The sequence below is a fragment of the Malus domestica genome, chromosome 03, assembly GCF_042453785.1.
Source record: "Malus domestica chromosome 03, GDT2T_hap1".
Taxonomy (NCBI): Eukaryota; Viridiplantae; Streptophyta; class Magnoliopsida; order Rosales; family Rosaceae; genus Malus; species Malus domestica.
The window spans coordinates 34,500,188-34,526,210 of record NC_091663.1 but is presented as its reverse complement, the minus strand read 5'-3'; the positions used below and the strand labels follow the sequence as shown (position 1 = coordinate 34,526,210).

The following is a 26,023-nucleotide window of genomic DNA, read 5'->3' as shown; positions in this document are numbered from 1 at the left end:
TCGTAATAGGTATTTGATTAAGTTGGTAATTAAGCTTGATTAACGAATGATTATACTTAATGGGTTGATGGGTTGTGTTTGCCATGGTGTCATTCATAGTTTACTTCTTGTTCAAACTGATAAACTTGTGTACGGGTTAAATTGTGCTTCATAATTCCCGTGTTATTTAAGTCGTTAAGTTCACCGAGGTATCTATGGGAAGTACCCAGGAGGATTATGGTAACACTAACAGAAAGTCGGTGTCCACAAAGTACAATGTTGTTAAGAGTCCACGAGAAACAACAGCAAAAGTTTCTGCTACTCCCAGGAAGCACATTACAAAGTCAAGAATTTCTCACGTCAACTCAAAACGTGATTCGGTAAGTCATACTACTAAATTAGTAAGTTGGATAAAACTTGGTGAGTTTATATATTGATTTTGACAACTTTGTTACTCTTATGATTGCAAGCTTCCGGTGTCACATTCTACAGCCAGAAAAACTTCCCAGTCTTCTCTTCCGTTCTTGACGTACTGCAGCTGTGCAATCCCCATATAGAGCCAACTAGCAAGAGTGCCCGCGCGGTGCTGCGGGTTTTCAAACTGTACAAAACATGTAGAAAGTTTTAAATGAATATATGATATGCCATACTATTTACATACATGTGGAAAATGTACTTACAACACTATCTACAATAAGGAACAATGAGTAGGATTGGACTTCGTTAATCTGATGGGCTTGTTTTCATTTTGTTTAGCATAGTTGACTGAAATTAGGAGAGAAATAGAAAAAGAATTTCATATATTGTTTATGAAGGAAACAAATTCAGTTCATATTATATATAATAGATGATCTATTACCTATAAGGAAGAAGATTCATTACTAAAAATGAAAATCATAGACCCTTAAACTTCCAACATGGTGAAAAATATAAACATTGCGAAATTGGAATAGAAATCAATTCTGAAAAGAAACTGAGAAGAGGGATTACATTGAATGGAAACCGTAAACACAAACTGAAACAATTCTTATAGAATGAGTCAGTCAAATTTACAACGTAGTGAGGAGTGTAATCTCGCTGCCAATTGCTAAACCAAGACTACCTACACCAAATCAGAACATTTTAATCCTTCAATCAGTTATATTGGATGATGCTAAGCATGCATGGTTAAATTAGACGATGACTTGGAACATCTGCTTAAAGCTTAAAAGTACATCACTTCAATTAAGCATATGTCGAGACTATCTCTAATCTTTGGTTAAACCATGACTTGGAACATGTCCTTAAAGTCCCAAATTTTAATTGGTAAAACAGCACAAAGAACTTATAGCTCCAACCAGTAATCAAACTCTACTGAAATCAGCTAGAATAATAACTGAAATGAAAAAGAAACAAAAATATAGGAATACCATATTAATTTTCAAATCTTACCACCAGTTTGCAGGGTGTAACGAAAGCTTGTGTCTCACCATGGCTCAGTCTTTGCTTTATTAGTAACTTAGCCGTCAAATCTTTCAACTGCAATGATCAATTGAACATGATCAGAGAAAAACCACATATGGAAAAGCACACAACTTTCAAAATGCTGATGGAATCCACAATCAAAAGTTTTCACTTTGCTTCTATCTACAAGATACCAAACGATATTAACAATGAAGGGATGATAACAAATCTCATTAAAGAACACACTGCATTTATTACCAAAGTGTTAACCAGGTGAAAGTATAAAATATTACGGATTTACACAGTCAAATTCTACATTTGTTGATTATAATTAGTGAAATAAACAGTAATCTATACAACAATAAATATAAAAATAGTTATTCAAGTTGATTTCGCAATTTCTAAAGGTTTAAAGACTGGAGCATCAGATATTTGTTGAATTTAAAACTTTATGTGATCTTAATCCAAACTCCGCCTATGTAAGTTTATCTTACATTGCCGGTCCCAAGCCCGGATAAAGGAGGAGGGGGAGGGCGTCAGGTAGTCGACAACCGGCACTCCATAATTACGTCGAATCCTTATGAAAATGTGATCTTAATCCAAACATAGAATGGGTATGGGAATCAGGGAGAGAATATAGAATGGGTATGGGGTAATAACTCTGTATCGATGCGAAGCAATCCATATGTTTTCAAACTGAAACATGAAAAAAATAAAAATAGAAGTGCCTTCTAAAGTTTTTATTTTTGCTATCATATAACATTGATAGCACATGGTATGTTTGTGTTCTTCCCTCATATAGGATGTACTCTTATACACTAAGACAAACTGTCAACCTTGACAACCATTAAATGACTCTGCTAGACCATCTATCAGAAACATTGCATTCATATTTTTTCTTGACCACAATTTTAACATGCGTTAATCTGTAATGCGATTTGTTATCTTTTTAATGGATATCTGATTAGAGTTATACAGTTTTTCCTTCTTTTTTCATTTCACATTAGAATATAAACATTCATCCATCACAACCACACCAAAAGTGGGCAATTCATTGTAAAAATACAAAACCATTAAGGTGATAAATCTAAAAAGCAAAGTAACCATAATAATCTACTTCTTTGCACACACATCAGCCAATCCACAAAAAAACTAATCATAAGTTGATAAACACATTCAATTATGAAAAAAATTAATTCTTTACACATTCTAAATATGTTTACTGAGCCCAGTTACAACTAAGAACACTGATGAAGCGTCCTCGTCAACAAATCAAGCAGATCAAGGCGAACTGCTTAAACAATTATCTACGAAAGTAGATAAAATGGTCAAACTCATTGACTCATAGTAATATGGATCACGGAGTCTAGGATTGTTTTTATTTGATCCCAAGGGGTCTCTAGTTTCTTATTGATTTGGGCATTTGGGTTAGACTCATCAAGTCTTTCAATGATCCTATAAAGTTCTTATCTTATGTCTCCTAATTCTGAAGCATAATGGTTTCTTATAGCTAGGATCCATCTTTTAATGCTCATCCTATCCTGTTCTAAGATTCTTTTAATCTCACCGATCTATTTCTTGAACTCCGAGGCTAATTCTATCTTAGAAATGTTTTCTTCTGGTACAATATTACTACTCCCCCTTTTTCTTTTTGGCGGAATTGATTGAAATCAATTGGATCGACAGAATAGCCAGTTCATTACAATCTACAGAAATGAAAAATAAAAACTAATATAAAGCTCAGCCAAAACATACCCAAACTGAATACGATTTGTCTGACAATCACTTGAATACAAAGATCACCCAAAATTGAGCGAAAATCTGGGAACAAAATCAATCCAATTGTAATAATTAACAGTTAGACAACCAAAAAACAAATCTATGAGCAAGACAACCAAAAATGAAATCAAACTGCAAAACAAAACTAAAAAATTTAGAAATCAGTCACCTTAATACGTACCAGTTAACAAAACGGCGAAAAAGACGAAATCGATACGGTTCGCACCCAAAAACAGAGAAGAACAGCCAACAACTATTCCAAAAATCAAAGAACGTGTCTGCCCGGAGGTAATTTTGTGAAACCAAAAGGAAGAAATTGATAGAAAACAAGGCGCACAACGATGAAGGCGGAGGAAAACCCAGATGAGGAAACCAGAAAATGGAGAGCCAAAAGGTCAAGTGAAACAGATGAATCGAAGGAGAGAAAGAAAGGCTGCAGGACGCGTGGGCTGGATGGGTAGAATCGGAAATTCACTGCACACATATGAGGAAGCACGGCAAAAGCCAAGAAAAGCGGAGGGCATAACTGTCCTTGCACTGTTCACGAACAGTGAAAAACAGTGCACCCAAGTTTGGGTTTTAGTATATGTATAATGTTGGTCCCTTTGGGATTATGGAGTCTCCAGACGTTTCTGTCAATGCCCCGCGACTTGACAAGATGGCTGAATTCCCCTTAGCCTCTTCTGAAGATCCACTCGTTCCAACCCGTGGAATTTCATCAACATCTGCAAGATGCCCTTCTACCACGCCGAACAGCATCAACCACTCCATCACCAAGGACAAGTGCATAGTCCAGGTTGTAGACAGAACCATTTCCAAGTCCAGAACAATTGATGGCAGCCACGGAACTGCTCGAAATGGCAGTGAATCTCCTGAGCAGAACCCTACCACTGGTGTTTCGAGCCATTCATCTTCCGAGTCACGACAGCAGCGATTCGACACCTCATCATTCCAGCAACGTGCAGAGGCTTTGGAAGGGTTGCTTGAGCTCAGTGCGCGTCTTCTACAACAAGAAAGGTTTGACGAGCTCGGAGTGCTCTTGAAGCCATTCGGACCCGAGAAGGTTTCTCCGAGGGAAACAGCCATTTGGTTGGCCAAGAGCTTCAAAGAAATCGCGGCCTAGTTCGCATTCTCGCATTATGATTGCTTTATCTTGTAAATTCCGAACGTCTTGGATTTCTGGAACTCGAAAAGAGTAGCTGTTTAATACCTTCGTGCTGAAGGTGGCATAGGAAGATCCCAAAGTGAGTAGAAATTGTAATATATTTGAAACTAGTTTTGAATGGTTTTTAGTTTAACAATGTTTGGCTACTCAAGTAGTAGAAAATTCTATTCGAAACCCCTGTTCAATTTACAGAGTTTTATGTTTATGATCAGAATCGTTCATATTATTAATTAAAATTAAATCATTTAGTCAATCTATTGTCCATCTGTTTTTTAACTTTTTGTTCGTTTCTCATTTGAATAGCCAAATATTCGAAACCCCTGTTCAATTTACAGAGTTTTATGTTTATGATCAGAATCGTTCATATTATTAATTAAAATTAAATCATTTAGTCAATCTATTGTCCATCTGTTTTTTAACTTTTTATACAATTTAATAACTAAACAACCTTAGTTTTAACTGATGAAACAATTTCTAAGGTAATTTATAATATGAATCTTTCAAATCATAAACACCGAATTCTATAAATCGGCAACGAACATTTTTCTAGTAGGAATTTTTACTCATCATTTGAATAGCCAAATATTGTTCTTTTTAGTTTTAATAATTTTTGTTCGTTTCTCCTTTTTGCAAGTTTAATCTCTATCTTCTTATCATGTGTAAGTTTCTCTCAAGTCTCCACGTAATATTTAATAATACGAAACATCACATTGTTCGTAACATAAAAATATAACAACTTACATGATACGAAAATACAAGTCTCCACGTCATGAACAAAACCACTTGTCGTATAGTGAAACTTACCTTCTGTGTCATTTTCCCCATTAACTCCGACCAAATTCGAGAAAAATAAGACAGAGTCCCGGACGGACATGGAAGCCGCCCAAGTCCTATAACTCTACGAGCTCCGCTACTCTGACCTCGTACTCGTGTCATCAAACGATGAATCATTGTCGTCGGCAGGAGAGCTCGAAAGGGCGGAGTCAACGAGCAAAGCCATAATGGAAGCCCTAAGTCCCACTGGCCCAGGCCTTCTCGCCATTACCGGCGTCCCCAAATCCGCCTCTCTCCACCGTGCCCTCCTCCCTCTCGCTCGCAAGCTCGCCCTTCTCAACCCTAATCATCGCAAAGGCATTCTCAAGGTATTAACTTTTTTTTTTTCAGAAAGAAAAAAAAGTTTATTTTGTTTTGGGCTAAATTGCACTCGTTGCAGTTGTAATTAGTTGAATTTTCATTTTCGTCCTTGTAATTTTTTCTTATTTTCAGTGAACATAGGCTTCGTTTAGAAGTATTTTTAAAACGCTTTTAAATAATGTTTTTGAGTTACAAAGCACTTCAAGTGTTTCATGCAAGAAACACTAGTTATTAACTTGCATTTTAATAACAGTTGTTTTTTGCATCAACCGCTTCAAGTGCTTTTTCAGGATTAACTTGCAATTTTATTGGTTTAAAAAATATTTAATTTAAAAGCACTTCCCAAAACGAACTCATAGTTTCGTTTCGTTAGCAACGTTAGTCCAATGTATCAAATTGGGCACAAATCTTTCAGAGTTTGAATTTTTCGAATGAGAAGATGTGGTAGATAATGGGATGGAAAAAAAATTAACTTAGAAGACAGATTAGACTAAAGTGAAAACATAACCAAACTAAAAGGATGAACATGTCAAAATAAACTATATAGACGAAATTGAATATCCGAATGAACAATAGGGACTGCTAGTGCAATTTTGCCCTTTGTTTTATTTCTTGTCCAAGTAACTAAGCTAAGTGTTTGTTTAGGATCACAGCTTGGGAAGTGATGGGCCTTTGAAAAACTCTGAGAGAAATGTGTCGTCTTTCGCAATGCAAATCAAATATTCACATGATTTTGATGAACCCCAATTGAATTCAGAACATGGATCCGTGAATGAGTTTGAGAATCTCGGAAATGGATTTAGGGAGTTGGGGTTTTGCATGATGGAGCTAGGCCTTAAACTTGCTCGAGTATGCGATCGTTCCATTGGTGGAAATGAGCTTGAGGAGAGCTTGTTGGAGTCCTGCTCTGCCAAAGCTCGTCTCATTCACTATCATTCACCGTTTGATAGGTCCATTCTTGTTGAAGAAGCAATGAGCACAAAGAGAACATCGGAAAGACCCTTCAATTCTAGCAGGAATTGGATTGGTGACAAATGCAACAAGTTTCGGGGATTTGCTCTGATAATCTGTGGCAACAATGGCATTATGATTATGGGATTTTCACCGTCTTGACAGCTCCGATGTTTCTCTTGTCGAATCATCTACAAGCGAAAGAAGAAAGGGATCAAGAGTGTCCTTACCCTAATGGAAATACTTAATTACAAATATTTGATCCCAGAAAGGATAATGTGTTCATGGTGAAGGCCTCTCTTGAGAGTTTTATAGTTCAGGTTGGCGAGTCGGCTAATATCATATCACGAGGAAAGCTCCGTGCCACCCTTCACTCTGTTTGCAGGCCTTCCAAGTTCGAAAATTTGAGCAGAGAAACTTTTGTTGTGTTCTTGCAGCCGGCGTGGAACAAAACTTTCTCCGTAACAGATTATTCCATGGACAAATCCTTGGAGATATCCTCAGAGGTCAAACAGGTTGATGACCAGGAGCAAAGTAGGCTAACTGAAGATATACAGAAAATTGTACCACCTCTAGCATTGCGGTTGAAAGATGGGATGACATTTGCAGATTTCTCGCGCGAAACGACAAAGCAATACTATGGTGGATCTGGTTTGCCGTCAAATAGATAAAGGGGAGTGATTTCAGCACTCTGCCTTTTCACCTCCAACACTTCTCTCCTAAATTATGTCCGTTGATTGTTCTCTGAGCTATTCAATCTCATGACTAGAAAAAATAGAGGAACGATGGAAGTGAAAAGGGGAGTGCGGAAATTACTCCCCGTAGAAAATCTGCCCCTTCTATTTCTACAATGCTAATCACTAATTGCTACTTAGACCGATCAAATACCTTCTTTCTGCAAAGCTCTGTAACTTGGATTCTGATTTGTTGATCATGTTCTTCTTGGACGAATGCGAAGCTTTAAATTAAGACGCTTCTTGTTCAGAAATATACTTCTTGAGTACTTTGCAGTGTGAGTAATGGTTCTCATTTCTTGTACCTTAGTTCAAAATTTCATGCAACACCAGTGAATTATGGAGTTGTTAATCTACCAAGAAAATAGCATTACAATATGCTAACTTTCGACGTGATTTACATCGTTGAAAATACAAAGATTGAATGCCTGCAACCTATTAAACTCGTCGTTCTCTGATTTTGTTACAAGTGAGAGAGAGAAATCAATCACCTCTCTCTTTAGCTACTTTAGTCCGGTTACTCGAGATTAACTGAAGTTATAACATGTTTAGCTGCGTGTAGTAAGTTTCGGGTTGTTCCAGTTTTGCCTATTCAACTTGTGTCTACTGATTCTGCAGTAAAGGAAACAGAATCTGCAGACTCTGGCTGCAGAAACAACTTGATGGAATAGTTTCAACCAGGCAAAGTTGGTACGGTGTTCCGTTCTCCATGTGTATAGAGAAATACACACCAGCGGAATTGAGTTTGTTTATTCTTTTACCACTGTGACATTATAAATTACTCTACTCTAGTCTCTACTTCTAGGATTTGAACTCATAAGTAATTGAGCAGGCACATTATTCCGCTCAACTAACTTAACTGTGGAGAAGAGATTCGAACTCGAGTGTAAAATAACAAACACACTGCTTTGACTAACCGACCAAATTCACATTTTCACCCAGTATTACTTAATTGAATATGAAATGTGGTGGGAAAATGAGGCGAAAGGAACAAATGCTGTCCCCTCCAGTCAACAGTCATGAGCTAAGAAACAAAAAAAAGCCTTACAGATTCAAAAAAAGGGCTGCTTCTCTTCTTCCTTTCGATCCTTTTTAGTCAGATTTTTTTTTATTTTTTTTATTTTTTATGAAAAGGGTGTTTATTATTTATACAGATACAAAATCCAGATGATGACGTGAGCGGGCACGCGCATTTTAGCATAGGTCCTCTCCAGTGCGCAGCTTTGGGTCTCAAAACGGTAGAGAGAAAAAAATGGTTCCATTGAAATTTGTCTTGACCCCCAAACATGTCGGCCACGGACGTTGCTAAGACCTTTGGGTTAAGGAACACAATCACTTAGGTCACCAATACTCAAGGATTCTAGCCAATTTTGACATCTAATTGATTCTTGTTATGTGCCTATGTCACCATAGAAAGTCTGCAAAGGACAAGGATTGTCTGCTCTCCTTGTTCATGTGCCCTCTCATGCTCTTCTGTTTGTGTGGTCACAGTTAAGCCACATCAACATTTTATATTACTATTCATTCTTGTCTTATTATCTCTATAAAAAAAACAATATAAAATGTTGACGTGGCTTAACCGTGACCACACAAAACAGGAGGACATGAAAGGGCACGGGAACAAAGAGGGCAGACAATCCTTGTTCGTCCGCAAATCCCTCCTAAACATTGTTAATTGAGTGAAGTGATATGATTAGTCCCGATGCGCGTAAGGTGATATGGTCGTTTATTTTTTATGTGTGATATAAGCATAAATGATCAAGATCGCTTCCACGCACATTTTTAAGTATTGTTATATGATTGGTAGGGTTAGTTTGCATGCGGGCAGTGACGAATCCATAAAATATATTTGGGGGGGGGTCAATAAGAAATTTTTTAGATGGAATAACATGCAAATTAACATTTTATTGAGCTTTGGTAGGCCTGAGTTCATTTGCTAAGTCATAGTGCATGCCTGTCGACATAAGCCATTGCCACAGTTTTCGAGCGAGCATGTCGACTGGTGTTAATAACTTTTAAGTGAGCATGACAACTGCTGTTAATAGCTTTGGAGCAAGTATGCCAACAGATGCTAACATGTGGATGAGTGCCCATTGACAAATCCTCGTACTAATGCATATAAAAGCATGAGGCTAGCAATTACCTACTCATTGTACATAGAGGCAATTCTTCAAGCAATTAAAATGCAACTTTCAAAGGCATATCAAATTTTTAAAAGGCAATTCATAGCTCTTTCATAGAGAATTTAGCTTGGGAGGGTCAGTATGAAAAATGGTGTTACTCATTTTTGTCCTTTATCAAAAGCTCCTTTGAAGAAAGATGATTAGTCACATGATCAAGGGAGGACCACACTAGAAGGGGGCTAAAAGCATCCCTAAAACCTCTTTGTGTACACATAATGCTTACAAAATTGCTATTTATTCTAGGGGTGGGCAAACGGGTCCTGGACCCGTGGGTCGGGGCTGGTCCTTGCGGTTCGGGAAGGGTCAAAAAATTATAAACACAAAACGGGGCGGGGCGGGCTGGTTCTAAAAATGAGAGAAAATGGGCCCCCAGCCCGAACCGTTCATTCCCACTTGATTAAATGATTCTCTACCCTATATTGTTTGTTAACCTCTTTCTTAGACCTAATTCACTCAAGCCTTACCTTCACCCTTTCTCTCTCTCTCTATCCTGACTCCATTCCGAGTCTTCTCCTTCATCTCTTATCTCTCTCGATCTCTCTCGATCTCTCTCGATCTCTTCCCGATCTCTTCCCTCTCGATCTCCTCCCTCTCAATTTACTCCCTCTCGATCTCTCTCTCCCATCTCACCCACCCTAAACCCAGCTTAACCCCTTTCTTCCTTTCGTCTTCTCCAACCTTCACGAAGCATAACCAGGCATATACCCAGGAATCGGTTCAAAATTAGCGACATCGAGCTCCGCCTCCCACATAAATGCGTGTTAGGTATTATGCGGTGGATGTGAGGGTAGAGAGCTTCGAGGTGTTCGACAAGTGCAAGAGGAAGGTTGTGGTGACGGCGAATCCGACGGCGATGGTGGAACGGGTATGGGTTTGGGTCAGGTCGGGCTTGGCCGAGACGATGTCCTAGAGCAATTTAAGTCTGTGTGGGGGATGAGCGAGTTGAATAGCTTAGAAACGGCGCTACAGCGGATGAGGATCTTGATGTCAGAGACCGAGTTGAAGATCGCAAGGCGATCAAAACTAGGAAGAAAATAAAAAGGTAAGAGGACCCATAGACTAGTCCCAAACCAGCCCGTTTGAAACGGGTCGGGTTAGGTGCGGTTCCAATGATCAGATTTGCAATACCCCGCTCGGCCTGTCCCGTTGCCTTTTTTAGCCGGTCCAATCCGGTCTCTCTAAATTTGGGCCTGGCCTGACCCGTGCCTACCCCTAATTTATTCCACTAATCTTTCACACCATCATAAGCTACAAAAAAAGTTACACTAAAATATTCATCTTTCCATGTGGCACCACAAAAGTACTTTAGCCGCATCTAATTTGACCAAAGACCACATTTATTTATAGTGAAGAAAATTGACAAATTCAGTTCTACAAAAAAATTCTTAAAACCTTAGTCCAATATTTATATGGTTTCATATTTGGGTGATTTTTGGTATACATGATTTTTTATGGAATACTTAAAAGAAAGACGGTTTGAATAGTTGAAATACATTACAAAGTAAACTCACAAAAGATTACGTAATAAAAATAGTGTCACGGATTTGCCTCATTATATTTTATAACATATATGTGTTGTGTATTCATATTATAACGAGAGTTACCATGTTCGCTCATTTGTCAAAATTTCCCACCTACTTTGTATGAATTTTATTCTAGAGAAAAGTGCCGATTTGTCCCCTGAACTATCACTTAACTTTCGATTCCCCTTCGCCTCCCCCCGCCCCGCCCGAACTTTTTAATTGAAAAATGAACGACTTAAACTAATTTTTTTTTTGCCGATTTGCCCCTGTTAATTTTTCATTCATTCCATCTAAATTTCTGTTAAATGGAAGCATGTGCACAACATGTGATGGTAGTTTGGTCGCTTCATTCTTTAAAATAATTGAAAACCATAAATTTCTAAAATATAAACCTATGCAAATAGGTGTGATTCTATAGCTTTTGTATCTGCAAGTCTAACAAGTAACAATTTTGTCCACAAAGAAGAGTAATGTAGTGTGCATGTGATAAGAGTTAACGTTAATTTGGATGAAATCTATGAAAAACTAACGATAGGGGGGAAAATTGGCAAAAAAATTAGTTTAAGTCCTTAATTTTTCAAGAAGAAAATCAAAAGTTAAGTAATAGTTCTGAAGACAAATTCACAGTTTAGCCTTTTCTTCTATACTTTTGTTATAAAATGTGTCGAAAATCTTAGATAGATGAAAACATAACAACCCTATAAATGTGTATATATGTATTGTCTAATATCCTGATCCCAAAATCCCTTTACCAAATTTAAACCCACCTCTCTCTCTCTCTCTCTCTCTCTACAACATTTCCACTTCCATGGAAGAATCACTACCAATGTTAACCACTCGCCGGACTGACCAGAGTCCGGTCAACCACTGTGACCACCTCCCCAAAAGCCCAAGAGTTCCAATGGAGTTTCTCTCAAGGTCATGGAGTGCCTCTGCTCTTGAAGTCTCCAAAGCTCAGTCTCAGTCTCACCCTCCTCTTCCTCTGGCTCCTTCATGCATGGCTAATTCCGAGTCCTCAAATAGCTCTTCCTCTTGCACCACCACCGCAACCACCACTACTCCTTCCATTCCTGAAGACATTGCCGAAAAAGCAGAGAAGCTGCCGGCGCTTCCCGGAAACCAATTTTACTTTGCTTCCTCTGTCACTTCCCAGCTCGTCCTTGACCGCATTATGTCACAGTCCATGAGAGAGGTGCATACTTCACTCAAAGGAAACTTACCTACCGTGGGGATGAAATTGTGGCAGTATTCCAAGCCAGAAACATAACATTTGCTTGAAATAATGTCACAGTAACATTCCGGGAAGTTGTTCCATCAGTCGAGAAAACTTCAACTACAACGTAATGTAATTGTGACGGTATTTTAAACCAGACACATGATATTGCGTTATTGATGAGGAATACCACCACAATAGTATCCCAATAAGTTCTTTCCACTTTCAAAGTTTTCTTGTTTTCAATTTACATTTTTGGTCTTAATTTCTCTTGCGGTTTTGCAGGAATTGTCTCCATTGACTTCGGGAAGGCTATCACACAGCAGTGAACCTCTGAACAATGGTGGTTCTTTAGCAGAGACAGATAGCCTTCCAGTCTCTCCCTCCGATGAGTTCGACGACGTCGTTAAGGTCTTCTTCTACTTCTTCTTGATTTTATTTATTTAGATTATTATTTTATAAAATAGATGTTAAAACAGAATTCCAGAATTCTTGTCCAAGAAGGCAAACCAGGAGACCAAATGTGTCGATGTCCCTCAGCTTTCTCTGTTTTCCTGTCATACACACACCATCTCATGATATCTCTGTCCTTTCTACTCAGTAATTAATTAATCTTTTGTTGTTATTTTAGTTTTATTTTATTCTTTATTAAAAATATTTTGATTACTACAGAAAAATACAGGAGATGCTTTTCTCTTTTTCTCTTTTCTCCCCTTTCAAGACAAGAAACTTTTTTTATTTCCTTAAATTTCAGGCCATGGAGTCTTATCAACCAGGCCTTATTTTGTTCAAGTCAAAACAAGAAAAAAATAAAATAAAATAAAAAATATATATATATATATATATCGAATAATAGCATTAGGGTTCATTAGTATCCTTTCCTGTTTAAATTTGACTTAACTTGATGAGTTCGAAAAATAATTATGATTTGTAAGTGTAAGGTTTTAAATACGACTCAAGTTAACAAGATCTATAGCTATATAACTGAATTGTTGTGTGAGTTACCCTAAATTTATTGTTCTAATATGATTGTATATGTAGTATATAAGCACAAAAACAATATAAATAGGGTGGTGCTATTCACACTCTTTTTACCTTTTACACATTTATTTTAGTTTCTATTATTTGATCATTTTCAATTTATTCGGTCCAACAGTTGGAATTGAGAGGAATGTGTAAAAGGTAGAAACGAATGTGTGGGTACCTCAACAACACCTTATAAAAAATGGGTGTGCTATCCACATAACCATTTTTATCTCTCACCTATTCCTTGTTAATTTTTTTAATTTTTTTCAATTCATTTGATTAGATGGGTGAAAATTAAGAGGCGTGTGTAGAAGTAAAAAATGATGTGTAAATATCACCAGTATAAATAATATAAAAAAAAAAAGTGAATAGACAAAAATAGGCACCAGGCCAGGCTTTGAGCTCAAGGCTAGAGAGATTAGATGGATGGAGTGTAAAATTGAGCAAGTCAGGTGCTAAAACGGTAGCTAGAGTCCCTTGCCTTGTCATGCATCTCTGCAACTTTGCTTATTTTGGTTTCTTCCCTCCTTGTAAGCAAACCTGGCACTGATTCTAATCTTGCAGATTTCACGTCACCCTTCACCAAAATATTGTTCTAAAAAATCGTTCAGTCCTTGTAGTTTTCATGAAATTTCACCTTCGTGCCTGTATTTTCGACACATCGAATTGGTACACGTAGATTGCGAACTTGTTCCAATTCGAGGACATCCGTCAAAGTGCTATTTACGACTTATGTCCTTGAATTGGAATAATTCACAACTCTACTTTACTAAATTCGATGATTGAAAATACAAAAAGCGGGAATAAAACCCTTGTTCTAGCGTAGAAATTAAACCTTTGGTTTTTTTTGGTTCATGGTTCTTTCATTTGATGGACTTGTATTGTGGCACGCAGTATTTTCGAACCCACAACAGCAGACAAAACCTATTCAACGGCAGCCGTAGCAGCGCTGGAAATGGAAACAATGCCCCTAGCGGCGGAGCCAAGACGGTGGGGAGATGGCTTAAGGAGAGAAAAGAGAAGAAAAAGGAGGAGACAAGAGTGCATAATGCGCAGGTCCATGCTGCGGTTTCAGTTGCGGCGGTGGCTGCCGCTGTGGCCGCCATTGCTGCAGGCACGGCGGCTTCTTCAGGGTCAAGAAAGAACGATCAAGCAGGGAAGACAGAAATGGCGGTGGCTTGTGCCGCCACGTTGGTAGCTGCTCAATGTGCTGAGGCTGCGGAGGCTATGGGAGCTGACCATGACCATCTTACTTCTGTCGTCAGGTCCGCTGTTAATGTTCGCTCTCATGATGATATTACCACTCTCACTGCAGCTGCTGCCACAGGTACCATTGATTCCTAGCTCATAAATTACTACACAAAATTATCTTGCCAAATTTGCTAAAGATGTTACATTTTTATTTTATCACATTGGCCAACCAATTGTTGTGTTAATTAGTAAGTGGTCGCATAACGTTCACACGCTAATGTGGGTGGTCTTAAAAATATTGTGCTTTCTATAGTGTTGTCGTTTATTTCATATTTACTAATTATATTGTTGGATAGAATCTGTCTTATGATAAGAAATAAATTCTCTAGAGTTTACATGACTAATTATGTGACCTGGTCACGTTTTTTTTTATGTAAATACTATATCACCGTGACTTATATAACGTATTTTTTCCCATTGATAACCTCTCACAATAATGCTATTTGGACATATTAATTTGATCACATTATTGATGCATTTTTTAATAAAATAATGTGATCGATTTTGTGTATCTGAGTAGTACATCTCTGTTTGGGTTGCTCACCTTGCTAATCGGGAAATGTAGTTTTAAAACATTCTCTAAATAAAAAATTAAAGTTTAATAAATTTTAAAACAAATTAAAGTTCAATAATGTTCAACTTTTAAAAAATCTGCCTAATATGGCAGCTTTACGAGGGGCAGCGACCCTAAATGCAAGGGCAATGAAGGAGGCGTGGAACGTGTCAGCAGTGATTCCAGTGGAAAAGGGAATGGGAATCGGAGTCTGCTCTGGTAAAGCTAACAACAACAACGGTGATGATCGCAGCAGCGGCAGCAGCTTTAGTGACGATCTTGTCACTGTTGACCCCACGTTTCTTGGGGTCTCTAACCAAGACCTCCTTGCTAGGGGCACTGAACTCCTCAAACGCACACGAAAAGGTATTTCAATGAAAATTAAATTTAAAAAAAAAAAAGAAAAAAAAAGAGTAGAGTACTTAAATTTGATCTAAGTTGAACTTTATGGTTTGCATTTTGCAGGTGACCTCCACTGGAAACTAGTGTCTGTTTACATTCACCGAACTGGACAGGTGAGACTTCGCGGTTAACTGCACTTTTTTCTCTCTTATATGTTATGTTGTCAGCACCGTCACTCCAACCCCGTCAAATGAGGCAAAATTCCTTCCCAGTTCAGGTTTTCAATGATAAACTGTGCACGTAAATGGATGGAGAATCAACTTACTTGACGAATGAGACTAAAGTGAAACATAATGTAAATACGCGGTTGAGAACGCAAGAAGAAATATGATTGTTGATATGTTGTCGATAAACTTGACAGCACCTAATGTAACCAAAATCTTCGTACTATAGTCGTCACTTTTCATTAATCCTACGGTGAATTTTTATAGGTGATGCTGACAATGAAGAGCAAACACGTTGCAGGAACTTTCACCAAGAAGAAGAAGAGTAAGCCTACTTCTCTCCTGCACTTTGAAATTTAATGTGAAATAATTTTAACGTAAACGTTGATTTCGGGTGCGCAGATGTTGTGTTGGAGGTGTGCAAGAGCATGCCGGCATGGCCCGGGAGACATTTGTTCGACGACGGAGACCAGCGTCGTTACTTTGGGCTGAAGACAGAAGCGAGAGGCATTGTTGAGTTCGAGTGCAAGAACCAGAGAGAATACGACGTCTGGACTCGCGGCGTTTCGAGGCTGCTGTCTATTGTCGCCGAGGGAAAGAACTGGCATTGATTAGGTCTATGCATTATGTTAACAAATCGGTTGACATAGGATGCTGTTATTTTTGGATGTTGAAAAATCTGGCAGGACTGTGATTTCTGTTGCATTCGGATAAATAGGGAGGTGTTAGGCACATGTAGTGTACTGTAGTGTAGGGGGAGTAAGAGGAAGAGGTCATGAGCAAACATAAATTTTTAGTTGAAACGGAAACACAAATAGTACACCACGTGTTTTAATAAGAGTGATGGAAAATTTTATTTTTTAAGTTATTAACTTTTTAGCACACATAGATCCATCATTTGTATAATGACATGTGAGGTACCACCCCGTATACCGATCACATTGAAAAATCTCTCCTGAGCAAAAACACTTAACTTTCGAATTCATAATTTCAGAGGACATGGCCTGCCTTATGAAAAATGTATACTTAGTCACAATACAGTCCCGTTCCCCTAGACCCTATATTGTGTGATACCAAATTGACACACCGATTTGAAATTTGTGCTTGGACATCGAATCGAGGTACACTGGCCGACACTTGGAAGGTGGCATGTCATAAAGTGATGGTGATGTGGAAAGTGTGAACTAATTTAAACCAAAAATAACTAATACTAGAGTGCGCATGTGAAGAGAATTCAACCTTTATGACACAAGTGATGTCAGAGTATAAGTAAATTGCAGTAAAAGATAAACTAAGAACATTTATACTGAAAAAAGGAATCCTCCTACGTGTCAACTTTTGCCAGCAATCCTTGTCGTCACCAAACATCTGGCACTAAAATCCAAAGGGCAAAAGATAAGGGTGAGTGAGCTTGAAAATAAAGTTTCGTAAAACTTTTGAAAAAACGTGTAAGTCCTCACTGTAAAACAAGATCTCTCACTAGAAAACAAGTATATGACTTTCCTACCATGAATATGAGATACCATGTTTATCGTAGAAAAAACAAAAAAATTACTCTTATCATATTTTTCATATCACATGTGTACTACCTCTCTAATCGAGATAAGACCTATATGTGTTGTGGACTCTACCTCCGTTACAAAAGTGGTACAAATATATTATGATCCTAGTTTGTCGGCATAAAAAATACCTCAAGTACCTCCAGTAAAGTGCCAAATATATTTATAGTGGTACACAGATTTGTAGAGTCGAATAATGGACCAACAATTTGAGTAGGGTCGCATGAATGACCAAACGTATGGTCTAGCATCAGGCTAATAGCAAAGTGATGGATTGCGGCGGTCAAAAACTTCCTCTTCAACGAACTGTTTCATGATTAAAACTCTCACCCCCTCTTGAGGTAATTCACTGAAAAACAGCCAAAGAGTACTCAACTCTAAGCTCAGCTGTTAAAAAACATTTCATCCAGTAAACCATGTCATTTAAGGTAATTCCTTAAGAAAAATTAAGCGTGCAACTACCCTACACAAGTTTTTCTCATACAACAGAGGTCAAGAACTGCGATTCACACACTCAAACTAGGTCGAACGCGCCTACACAAGTTTTTCTCATAAAAACGGAGGCCAAGAACACAAGTTCTTCTCATAAAAAACAGAGGCCAAGAACTGCGGTTTAGGCGCTCAAACTACTGCTCCTATGTTGTACAGTAGGACTTTCCGAATCCTCCTAAATAAGAGAATGACTTGTGGGAAATGGAGTTGTGGGAAATGGAGTCAACGCGGTCATGGTACCCCGTTCCAATGAAACAATAACATGAGTCAAATTTTTTAACACATGATGTTCCAAAAAATAATAACACGAGTCAAGTTTTCTAACACGTAAAATTGTATTATTAAATCTGAACACCAATAAAACAATAACATGAGTAAGATTTTATAACACATAAGATTATATTATTAAATCTGAACACACTAACTAAACAATAAAATGAGTCAGGTTTTCTAACATATAAAATTGTATTATTGAATCTGAAGGCCATCTGATCGGCGGAAATGTAATGAAATAAGTAACAAAGGAAAGACGCAAAACACACGGAATCTTCCATGAAAATCAGCTATTTATCATTGTACAATGAGAGGGTTTAGTAGTTTATGACGTTCACAAGTAACCCTAAGCAATATGTAATCGTATTTGGCAACAAAAGAGACTAAGCAATCAACAACTTATTCTCATCTATCAGAAACCCTGAAAACGGTGAGAAGCGCGAGGAAGAGGTTGATGATATCCAAATACAAAGCGACTGCTGCCCAAATGTACTCGTCGTAAGAGTATCGCTTGATCAAGTTGTCCGTGTCGTACACAATGTACCCGCAAAATATGAGCGACGCCAAGCAACCGTATATCATCACGGAGATCCTACCCAACGGGAACAAAATCTGCAACCAAGTATGAACAAACAAACCCGAAAGTTCAAAACCCGAAAAAAGACATCAAATTCACAGTAGGTAACGACACCATTGGATCGAGTAAACACAAGACATACCTGAATCAGAGCAAATACGAAGAGAACCAAAATAGCTCCAGCCAAGAAGGGACCAAGAAAGTTGAAGTCATGGCCTCTCTTTGCAGCCCAGAATGTGTACAAGGTCAAACCGATTACGACCACTGCCGTTAGAATAACCGACTCCAAAATCACCTTCCCTGTTTTAAATTCAACAAGTCACATAATTTCACAATATTATCTAATTGGCCATCAAAGTAGAGGGCTAGAGACCACTCAACAAATTCCGCACCTAAAATCGCATGCCGGAAAAATGTATCCTATTATAGGATTTCATCCCCACCCCTTAAAATTTAAGGATTTAAGGCACTAATACTATCATTGTGCTTGTATAATTTTCATAAAAAATCTTCGTTAAATAAGACTGCAATAACCAAAAATACCCTCAAATTTTTATAAAATTATTTTAACACATTGTTTATCAAATCAAGAGTATTTTTTTTCTTTTCATTTCGGTCCTTAATTAAGAAGTTTTTCACGAAATGATAAAAAAAAAAAAAAAAATTTAACGAAACACTCTAGGTAACTTTTAACAAAAATGATATTTTTACTCTAAAAAATCACTCTGTTACTATTCACTTACAACATATTTTTGTCATTTTAATTAAAACTCAAAATTTTCAAACAATTTTCATTAGTTTTTCTAAAAAAATTGATAATAAACAAACTCAAAAATAACTTCAATCGATTTTAAATTTCGGAAATCAAAATAAGGTATTATGCTATTCTCAGGACTAATTTGACTAAAATTCCATCACAAACTACAGAACCCCTAAATCAAATTACCAAGAAAAAATAGAGGAAAGATTATGAACACTTACCACTAGTAAATGCACAAGTCAAACCGACCACACAAGCCAGTGAGAAGGTAAAAATTCCAAGTAAAAGATAATTCACCGGATGCTTCTGGTGGTAGTAGTACAGCGGGCACAGCACTGCAACCAACCAACAACAAATCAACACCATAAATTTCACAGCAAACTCCCAAAAACCATCAAATTTTCAAAGGAATTCAAAGCGTACCGATGAAAGGCGTAATGATGAGAACAATGTAGAGAGCAAGGCCGGCGCCGGTGCTGACAAAAAAGTGAGCCACCGGCTGGACAGAAACGACGACGGCGCCGATGGCGATGGTGGCGAGTAATTGCATGGCAACGATCGCGTAGATTTTGCGGATGAAGGACCACCGGAGCTCGGGGCTCTCGAGCATCGTAGGGTAGAGCGGCCTTGCTTGGGCCTCCGGATCACTCTTCCGATACGCCTGATTCCACATCATATTCATCTTCTCCGGTTTGCACAGATTAAGATCGTTATCGAGTGTTTGGTTGCCGGGATTCTTTGCGGGAAAGTGAGGGGCGTTGTGGGGGTTTAATAAATAGAAGAGCAGAACCGCACCTTCGCGTGCAGTTGAGAGACTTCGCGACTGGTCGCGTGTACACGTATGTGGGATTGGCGGTTGCGTTTGGGATTGACACGTGGTGCCCCGGAGGTTCTGGATGTGTCTCGGGTGGCCCGGGTGGGCCTTTGTGGTAAAGGAATGTCGGTAAGTGGTGACGGTGCTGTGGAGTGTGGAGGTTTCGGAGGGAAATTTCATCGTTTTGGGGATTAATGGGAGAATCTATGTGGAGAAATCTAGGTCAGCATATACTTTGGCAATGCCTTAACCGTCGCTTATTTTATCAAGAAAAATGCTGCCAAGTTTAACGTTAATTTTTAAACCAATATTATAAAATATTATGTATAAAGTAATATAATTTTATATTATTATACAGTTTAACGTTAATTTTATGATTACTTTATATAAACTTAATTGTGTGTCAATCACACTGGATTCATTCCAAGTGCGTCAAAGCACTAATATAGAAATCAACAAGACCCTTGAATTCGAGAAATTTTTCATCGTGACATGAACTGATACATTATGTGTTTTAATAGAAGTTGTGAGAAATTTTATTTTTTTAAGTTATTAACTTTTAAGCACATATATCCCATCATTTTTATAATCACACGTGGTGTACCATCTCATGTATCGGTCATACTGAAACATCTCTTCTCTTCTTGAATTCGTAGTGCTCTCGCACCATGCACACAATGAGCGCCACGTCACTTGTAGAGGGACCAACCGTCTCCTAAAACACCTTTGAGCCAAATCTCTCCGTTCCGCGAAGAGAAAACAAGCCGTTGGGTCGTCTTCTTCCTTGGCCACGTCGCGTCATTTCGTGAGGTCGCCGCTGAAGCGCGCGCTAAGCTTGCAGAGTTTTCCAAGCACTCCCTAAATCACTTTCTAGAAACCTCCTCCCAAGTATCTCAAAAAAAATGGCATTTCTCCTGCAATTGCGCGACTGCTACGCGCCGGATTATCCAACAACTAGTAAGTTTTTCTTCGTTAATTTTCTCTGTTTTTACTTTGAATCGTTGGTTGTTTGTGTTGGTATATGGTCCAGCCCATGATCAATGTTCTAGATTATTCTAGTAAGCAAGAGATGAGGCTGGAGCTTGCTAGACAATTCTAGAATGTTATTAAGTTGATGGAAGAAGCTAGAGAGTACTAGCTTCCTTGGTTGCAAATGGAAAGATCTATAAGCTACAAGTATATGGCTAGTCTAGATTTTTCTATACTAGAGGTTTGAAGAAGGAACTAGAAACTAGTAGAATGCCAAGCCCTCACCTATAAATATGGGTGTGATGTAACCAATTGAGAACCAAGAGTGAGTAGCAAAGGATCAAGTCCAAAGCTAGAGTTCCACTCCAAGAGTGAGAGTGAGAGTGTTCCACTACACATTGTGTGAGTGAAGTTTAGAGTGATAGAAAGTGTGTGTTATACTTTCTTGTATCCATCAAGCCTTGTCTTTGGCTTGGTAAGACTACTCTTGTTGTATTCATCTTTTTCATATAGTGAAGATTGATCCTTGTTTGGTGGACGTAGGCATAAATTGCCGAACCACATAAATTCTTGGCGTCCATTTTCTACTTTACCTTGTGCATTCTCTATCTTGTAGTACCGACATTCCTAACAAGTGGTATCAGAGCCCGGTTGGCTCGTACTGCGAGATGGAAGGAAGTGGCACTATGATCAAACTCACCAACTCCAATTGGGTAACATGGAAGCCAAGGATGGAGGACATTCTCTATTGCAAGGATCTGCATGAGCCAATTGAAGGAGATGCCGCTAAGCCAGAGAGCATGTCCGATGCCGAGTGGAAGAAGATGAATCGCAAGGCTATTGGCACAATTAGACAATGGGTGGACGATAGTGTTTTTCACCATGTGTCTAATGAAACCAATGCTCGCGAGTTTTGGACAAAGCTTGAGTCCTTGTTCGAGAAGAAAACTCCAGCTAAGAAAGCCTTCTTGATCAAAGAGCTCATCAATGTGAAGTACAAGGATGGTTTAAGTGTAGCAGAACACTTGAACAATTTCCAGAATATCATCAACCAGTTGGCTACTATGAAAATGACGATCGAGGACGAGCTACAAGCGCTCTTGTTACTTGGATCCTTGCCAGACAGTTGGGAGACCTTTGTGGTGAGTATAAGTAACTCTGCTTCTAATGGTGTTCTTACCCTTGATAATGTTAAAAATAGCATGCTCAATGAAGAAACAAGGAGAAAGACTTCTGGCACAGATAGCAGCCAAGTATTTGTCACAGAGAACCGCGGAAGAAGCAAGAGTAGAGGACCTAGAGGTCATGGCAGGAGTCCTAGCCGATCCAAGTCAAGGTTCAGGGGTGCATGCCACCATTGTGGCAAAGAAGGCCATATGAAGAAAAATTGTCGAGTTTGGAAGAGAGAGCAAAGGGAAGGAAACAATCAGAAGAAAGATGATACTGGCAATACCACCGCTGTCATATGTGGTGATGTACCAGAAATATTGTCTGTTGGTGAATGTCTGCATATAGGCAACTCTGACAGAGACATTGAATGGATCTTTGATAATGGAGCTTCATTCCATGCTACGTCCAAACGGGAGTTCTTCAGTACATACAAAGAAGGTGACTTTGGCATAGTGAAGATGGGGAATGAAAGCTATTCCAAAATTCTTGGAATTGGTGATATCTGCTTAAGAACTAATCTCGGCTGCCAATTGATGTTGAAAGATGTGAGACATATTCCTGATATACGTCTCAATCTGATATCCATCGGTACCCTTGATCGACAAGGATATTATCACCATATTGGCGAAGGAAAATTGAAGCTTACTAAAGGCTTAATGGTGGTAGCAAGAGCACGACTTTGTTGTACGTTGTACCGGTCAAATGCCAAGGTTTTGAAAGGTGAGTTGAATGCTGTGGAAGACTCATCTCTAGACTTGTGGCATAAGAGGCTAGGCCACATGAGCGAGAAAGGCCTACAAGTTTTGGCAAAGAAGTCTCATATTCCCTTTGCCAAAGGTACGTCGTTAAACTCTTGTGAGCATTGTTTATTCGGAAAACAAAGAAGAGTTAGTTTTTCTGTTTCATCTACAAAGAAAGGAAACTTGTTAGATCTTGTTTATTCAGATGTGTGTGGTCCCATGGAAGTCGAGTCACTTGGAAGAAATAAATATTTTGTTACTTATATTGATGATGCTTCACGAAGGGTGTGGGTGTATTTGTTGAAATCCAAAGACCAGGTGTTTCAGACATTCCAGGAGTTCCATGCCATGGTGGAGAGGGAAACTGGGAAACCTCTCAAGTGCCTTCGTAGCGACAACGGCGGCGAGTACACATCTCACCAGTTTAGAGAGTATTGTGTAAAACATGGCATACGTCATGAGAAGACAGTTCCTGGAACTCCACAACATAACGGTGTTGCTGAAAGAATGAACCGAACCATCATGGAGAAAGTCAGGTGTATGTTGAGGACTGCAAAGTTATCTAAGCAGTTTTGGGGTGAAGCTGTAAGGACAGCCTGCTATTTGATCAACCGATCTCCATCAGTACCATTAGGTCTTGATGTTCCAGAGAGAGTATGGACTGGTAATGATGTGTCTTACTCTCATCTGAAGGTGTTTGGTTGCAAAGCTTTTGTGCATGTGCCCAAAGAGCAGAGATCGAAGTTAGACTACAAAGCTACACCGTGCATCTTTCTTGGTTATGGCGGTGAAGATTTTGGTTACAGATTATGGGACCCATACCAGAAGAAGTTTATCCGAAGTAGAGACGTGGTCTTTTATGAAGAACAAACAATTGGGGATTCGGATAAAGAGGCACAACCAGATGGCGCAGTCAGAGGAGTTGATCCATTAGCTTCAGATGAAGAAAGTCACGATGACATCCCTGAAGCAACTGCCAATGAAGTGCCTGCAGAATCAGATAATGCTAATCAAGAGGAGCCTGATCAAGATGTGCCAGACCATGAGATTGCTGATCAGGGGGAGCCTAGTCAAGAAGAGCAGATTCAAGGAGAACCCAATCAGGGGGAGCCTCCAGCCCTACAAGAGAATGAAGATCAGGTCAGAAGATCCATCAGAAGTCGAAGACCGTCTACCAAGTATTCTTCATCAGAGTATATCATGTTGACTAATTATGGAGAGCCCGAAACATATGAGGAGGCCAGAGCTCATAACGACAGTGACAAATGGATGAAGGCAATGGAGTCGGAGATGGATTCCTTATCAAAGAATGATACCTATGAGCTGGTGGAGCTTCCAAAGGGCAGGAAAGCATTGAAAAACAAGTGGGTGTTCAAATTGAAAAGAGACGACAACATGACAAGGTACAAGGCTCGTTTGGTTGTCAAAGGTTTTGGTCAAAAGAAAGGAGTTGACTTTGATGAGATTTTCTCACCGGTGGTGAAGATGACTTCCATTCGAGTTATCCTTGGTATGGCAGCAAACATGGATCTTGAGCTCGAGCAGTTAGATGTTAAAACTGCATTTCTCCACGGCAATTTAGAAGAGGAGATATACATGGAGCAACCCAAAGGCTTTGAAGTCAAAGGTAAAGAAAATTTGGTGTGCAAGCTCAAGAAAAGTTTATATGGTCTTAAGCAGGCTCCGAGACAGTGGAATAAGAAGTTCAACTCATTCATGGTGAGTAATGGGTACAAGAGAACTCATGCTGACTCTTGTGTCTATATCAAACAATTTTCTGGAGGTAAATTCATCATTTTGTTGCTTTATGTTGATGACATGTTGATTGTCGGTCAAGATGCTTTTATGATTAAAAAGCTCAAAGAAGAGTTATCTAAGTCCTTTGACATGAAGGACTTAGGGCCAGCCAAGCAGATTTTGGGCATGGAGATAATTCGTGACAGAAAATCCAAGAAGTTGTGGCTGTCACAAGAAAAGTATGTTGAACGGGTGCTTGAAAGGTTCAACATGAAAACAGCCAAATCGGTAAGCTCACCTTTAGCCAATCATATCAAGTTGAGCAAAGAGTCGTGTCCAAAAACATATGAAGAAAAGGAGAAAATGGCAGTTGTTCCCTACTCTTCAGCAGTAGGAAGTATCATGTATGCAATGGTGTGCACACGGCCAGATATTGCTCATGCAGTAGGTGTGGTGAGCAGGTTTCTCTCTAATCCAGGGAAAGACCATTGGGAAGCTGTTAAGTGGATTCTCAGATATTTGAAGGGGACTTCTAAGATGTGCTTGTGCTTTGGCGGTTCCAAACCAATCTTGGAAGGATTTACAGATGCTGACATGGGAGGTGACCTGGATGGTAGAAAATCTACGTCTGGGTACTTGTTTACTTTTGCAGGGGGAGCCGTGTCTTGGCAATCCAAGTTACAAAAGTGCATTGCTTTGTCCACAACCGAGGCTGAATACATAGCTGCTACAGAAGCATGCAAGGAGTTGTTGTGGCTGAAACGGTTTCTCCAAGAGTTGGGTTTGAAGCAAAGTGATTATGGCGTTTATTGTGATAGTCAGAGTGCTCTGGATTTGAGCAAGAACACTACATATCATTCACGCACTAAGCACATTGATATTCGTTATCACTGGATTAGAGACGCTATCGAGAACAAGTTGCTACAGCTGAAGAAGATTCATACCGATAATAATTCTTCAGACATGTTGACAAAGGTAGTCACAAAATCAAAGTTGGAATTCTGCATTAAGGCTGCTGGGATGAACTCCAGGTAACTTGGAGTCATGATCGGAATTCCTCCCTCATGGACTGGAGGGGGAGATTGTTGGTATATGGTCCAGCCCATGATCAATGTTCTAGATTATTCTAGTAAGCAAGAGATGAGGCTGGAGCTTGCTAGACAATTCTAGAATGTTATTAAGTTGATGGAAGAAGCTAGAGAGTACTAGCTTCCTTGGTTGCAAATGGAAAGATCTAGAAGCTACAAGTATATGGCTAGTCTAGATTTTTCTATACTAGAGGTTTGAAGAAGGAACTAGAAACTAGTAGAATGCCAAGCCCTCACCTATAAATATGGGTGTGATGTAACCAATTGAGAACCAAGAGTGAGTAGCAAAGGATCAAGTCCAAAGCTAGAGTTCCACTCCAAGAGTGAGAGTGAGAGTGTTCCAC

The 26,023-nt window shown here is 38.9% G+C and overlaps 3 protein-coding genes, 1 long non-coding RNA gene and 1 pseudogene across 6 annotated transcripts; 3 read left to right on the top strand and 2 right to left on the bottom strand.

Annotated features, from left to right (window-relative positions):
• Window positions 1-240: 240 nt before the first annotated feature.
• On the bottom strand, window positions 241-3,796 carry LOC103420868 (uncharacterized). Of its 3 annotated transcripts, none has more exons than XR_011579533.1 (5): window positions 3,383-3,796; window positions 3,178-3,243; window positions 1,411-1,497; window positions 970-1,081; window positions 241-580 (listed from the first exon to the last, which is right to left on the bottom strand). It is a non-coding gene; the product is annotated as an uncharacterized lncRNA (long non-coding RNA). The 3 variants fall into 3 exon arrangements; XR_011579534.1 differs by lacking the exon at window positions 241-580 and adding an exon at window positions 673-744; XR_011579532.1 differs by lacking the exon at window positions 241-580 and having other exon boundaries at window positions 763-1,081.
• An 18-nt stretch (window positions 3,797-3,814) lies between these two features.
• Window positions 3,815-4,324, top strand: LOC139194850 (serine/threonine-protein kinase Nek2-like). The gene has a single exon (XM_070819777.1). It carries the CDS (start codon window positions 3,815-3,817, stop codon window positions 4,322-4,324), a length of 510 nt encoding a protein of 169 aa, XP_070675878.1.
• Window positions 4,325-5,237: 913 nt separating this feature from the next.
• LOC139194564 (uncharacterized) lies at window positions 5,238-7,603 on the top strand (annotated as a pseudogene).
• A 4,027-nt stretch (window positions 7,604-11,630) lies between these two features.
• On the top strand, window positions 11,631-16,364 carry LOC103419094 (VAN3-binding protein). The gene is made up of 7 exons (XM_008357215.4): window positions 11,631-12,083; window positions 12,390-12,515; window positions 14,025-14,457; window positions 15,049-15,300; window positions 15,400-15,449; window positions 15,768-15,825; window positions 15,903-16,364. The coding sequence occupies exons 1-7, from the start codon at window positions 11,700-11,702 to the stop codon at window positions 16,109-16,111; spliced, it is 1,512 nt and encodes a 503-aa protein (XP_008355437.4). The 5' UTR covers window positions 11,631-11,699; the 3' UTR covers window positions 16,112-16,364.
• Window positions 16,365-17,997: 1,633 nt separating this feature from the next.
• LOC103419095 (protein LIFEGUARD 2-like) lies at window positions 17,998-20,201 on the bottom strand. The gene is made up of 4 exons (XM_008357217.4): window positions 19,585-20,201; window positions 19,383-19,496; window positions 18,544-18,701; window positions 17,998-18,436 (listed from the first exon to the last, which is right to left on the bottom strand). Exons 1-4 carry the CDS (start codon window positions 20,153-20,155, stop codon window positions 18,230-18,232), a joined length of 1,050 nt encoding a protein of 349 aa, XP_008355439.2. The 5' UTR covers window positions 20,156-20,201; the 3' UTR covers window positions 17,998-18,229.
• Between the last annotated feature and the right edge of the window lie 5,822 nt (window positions 20,202-26,023).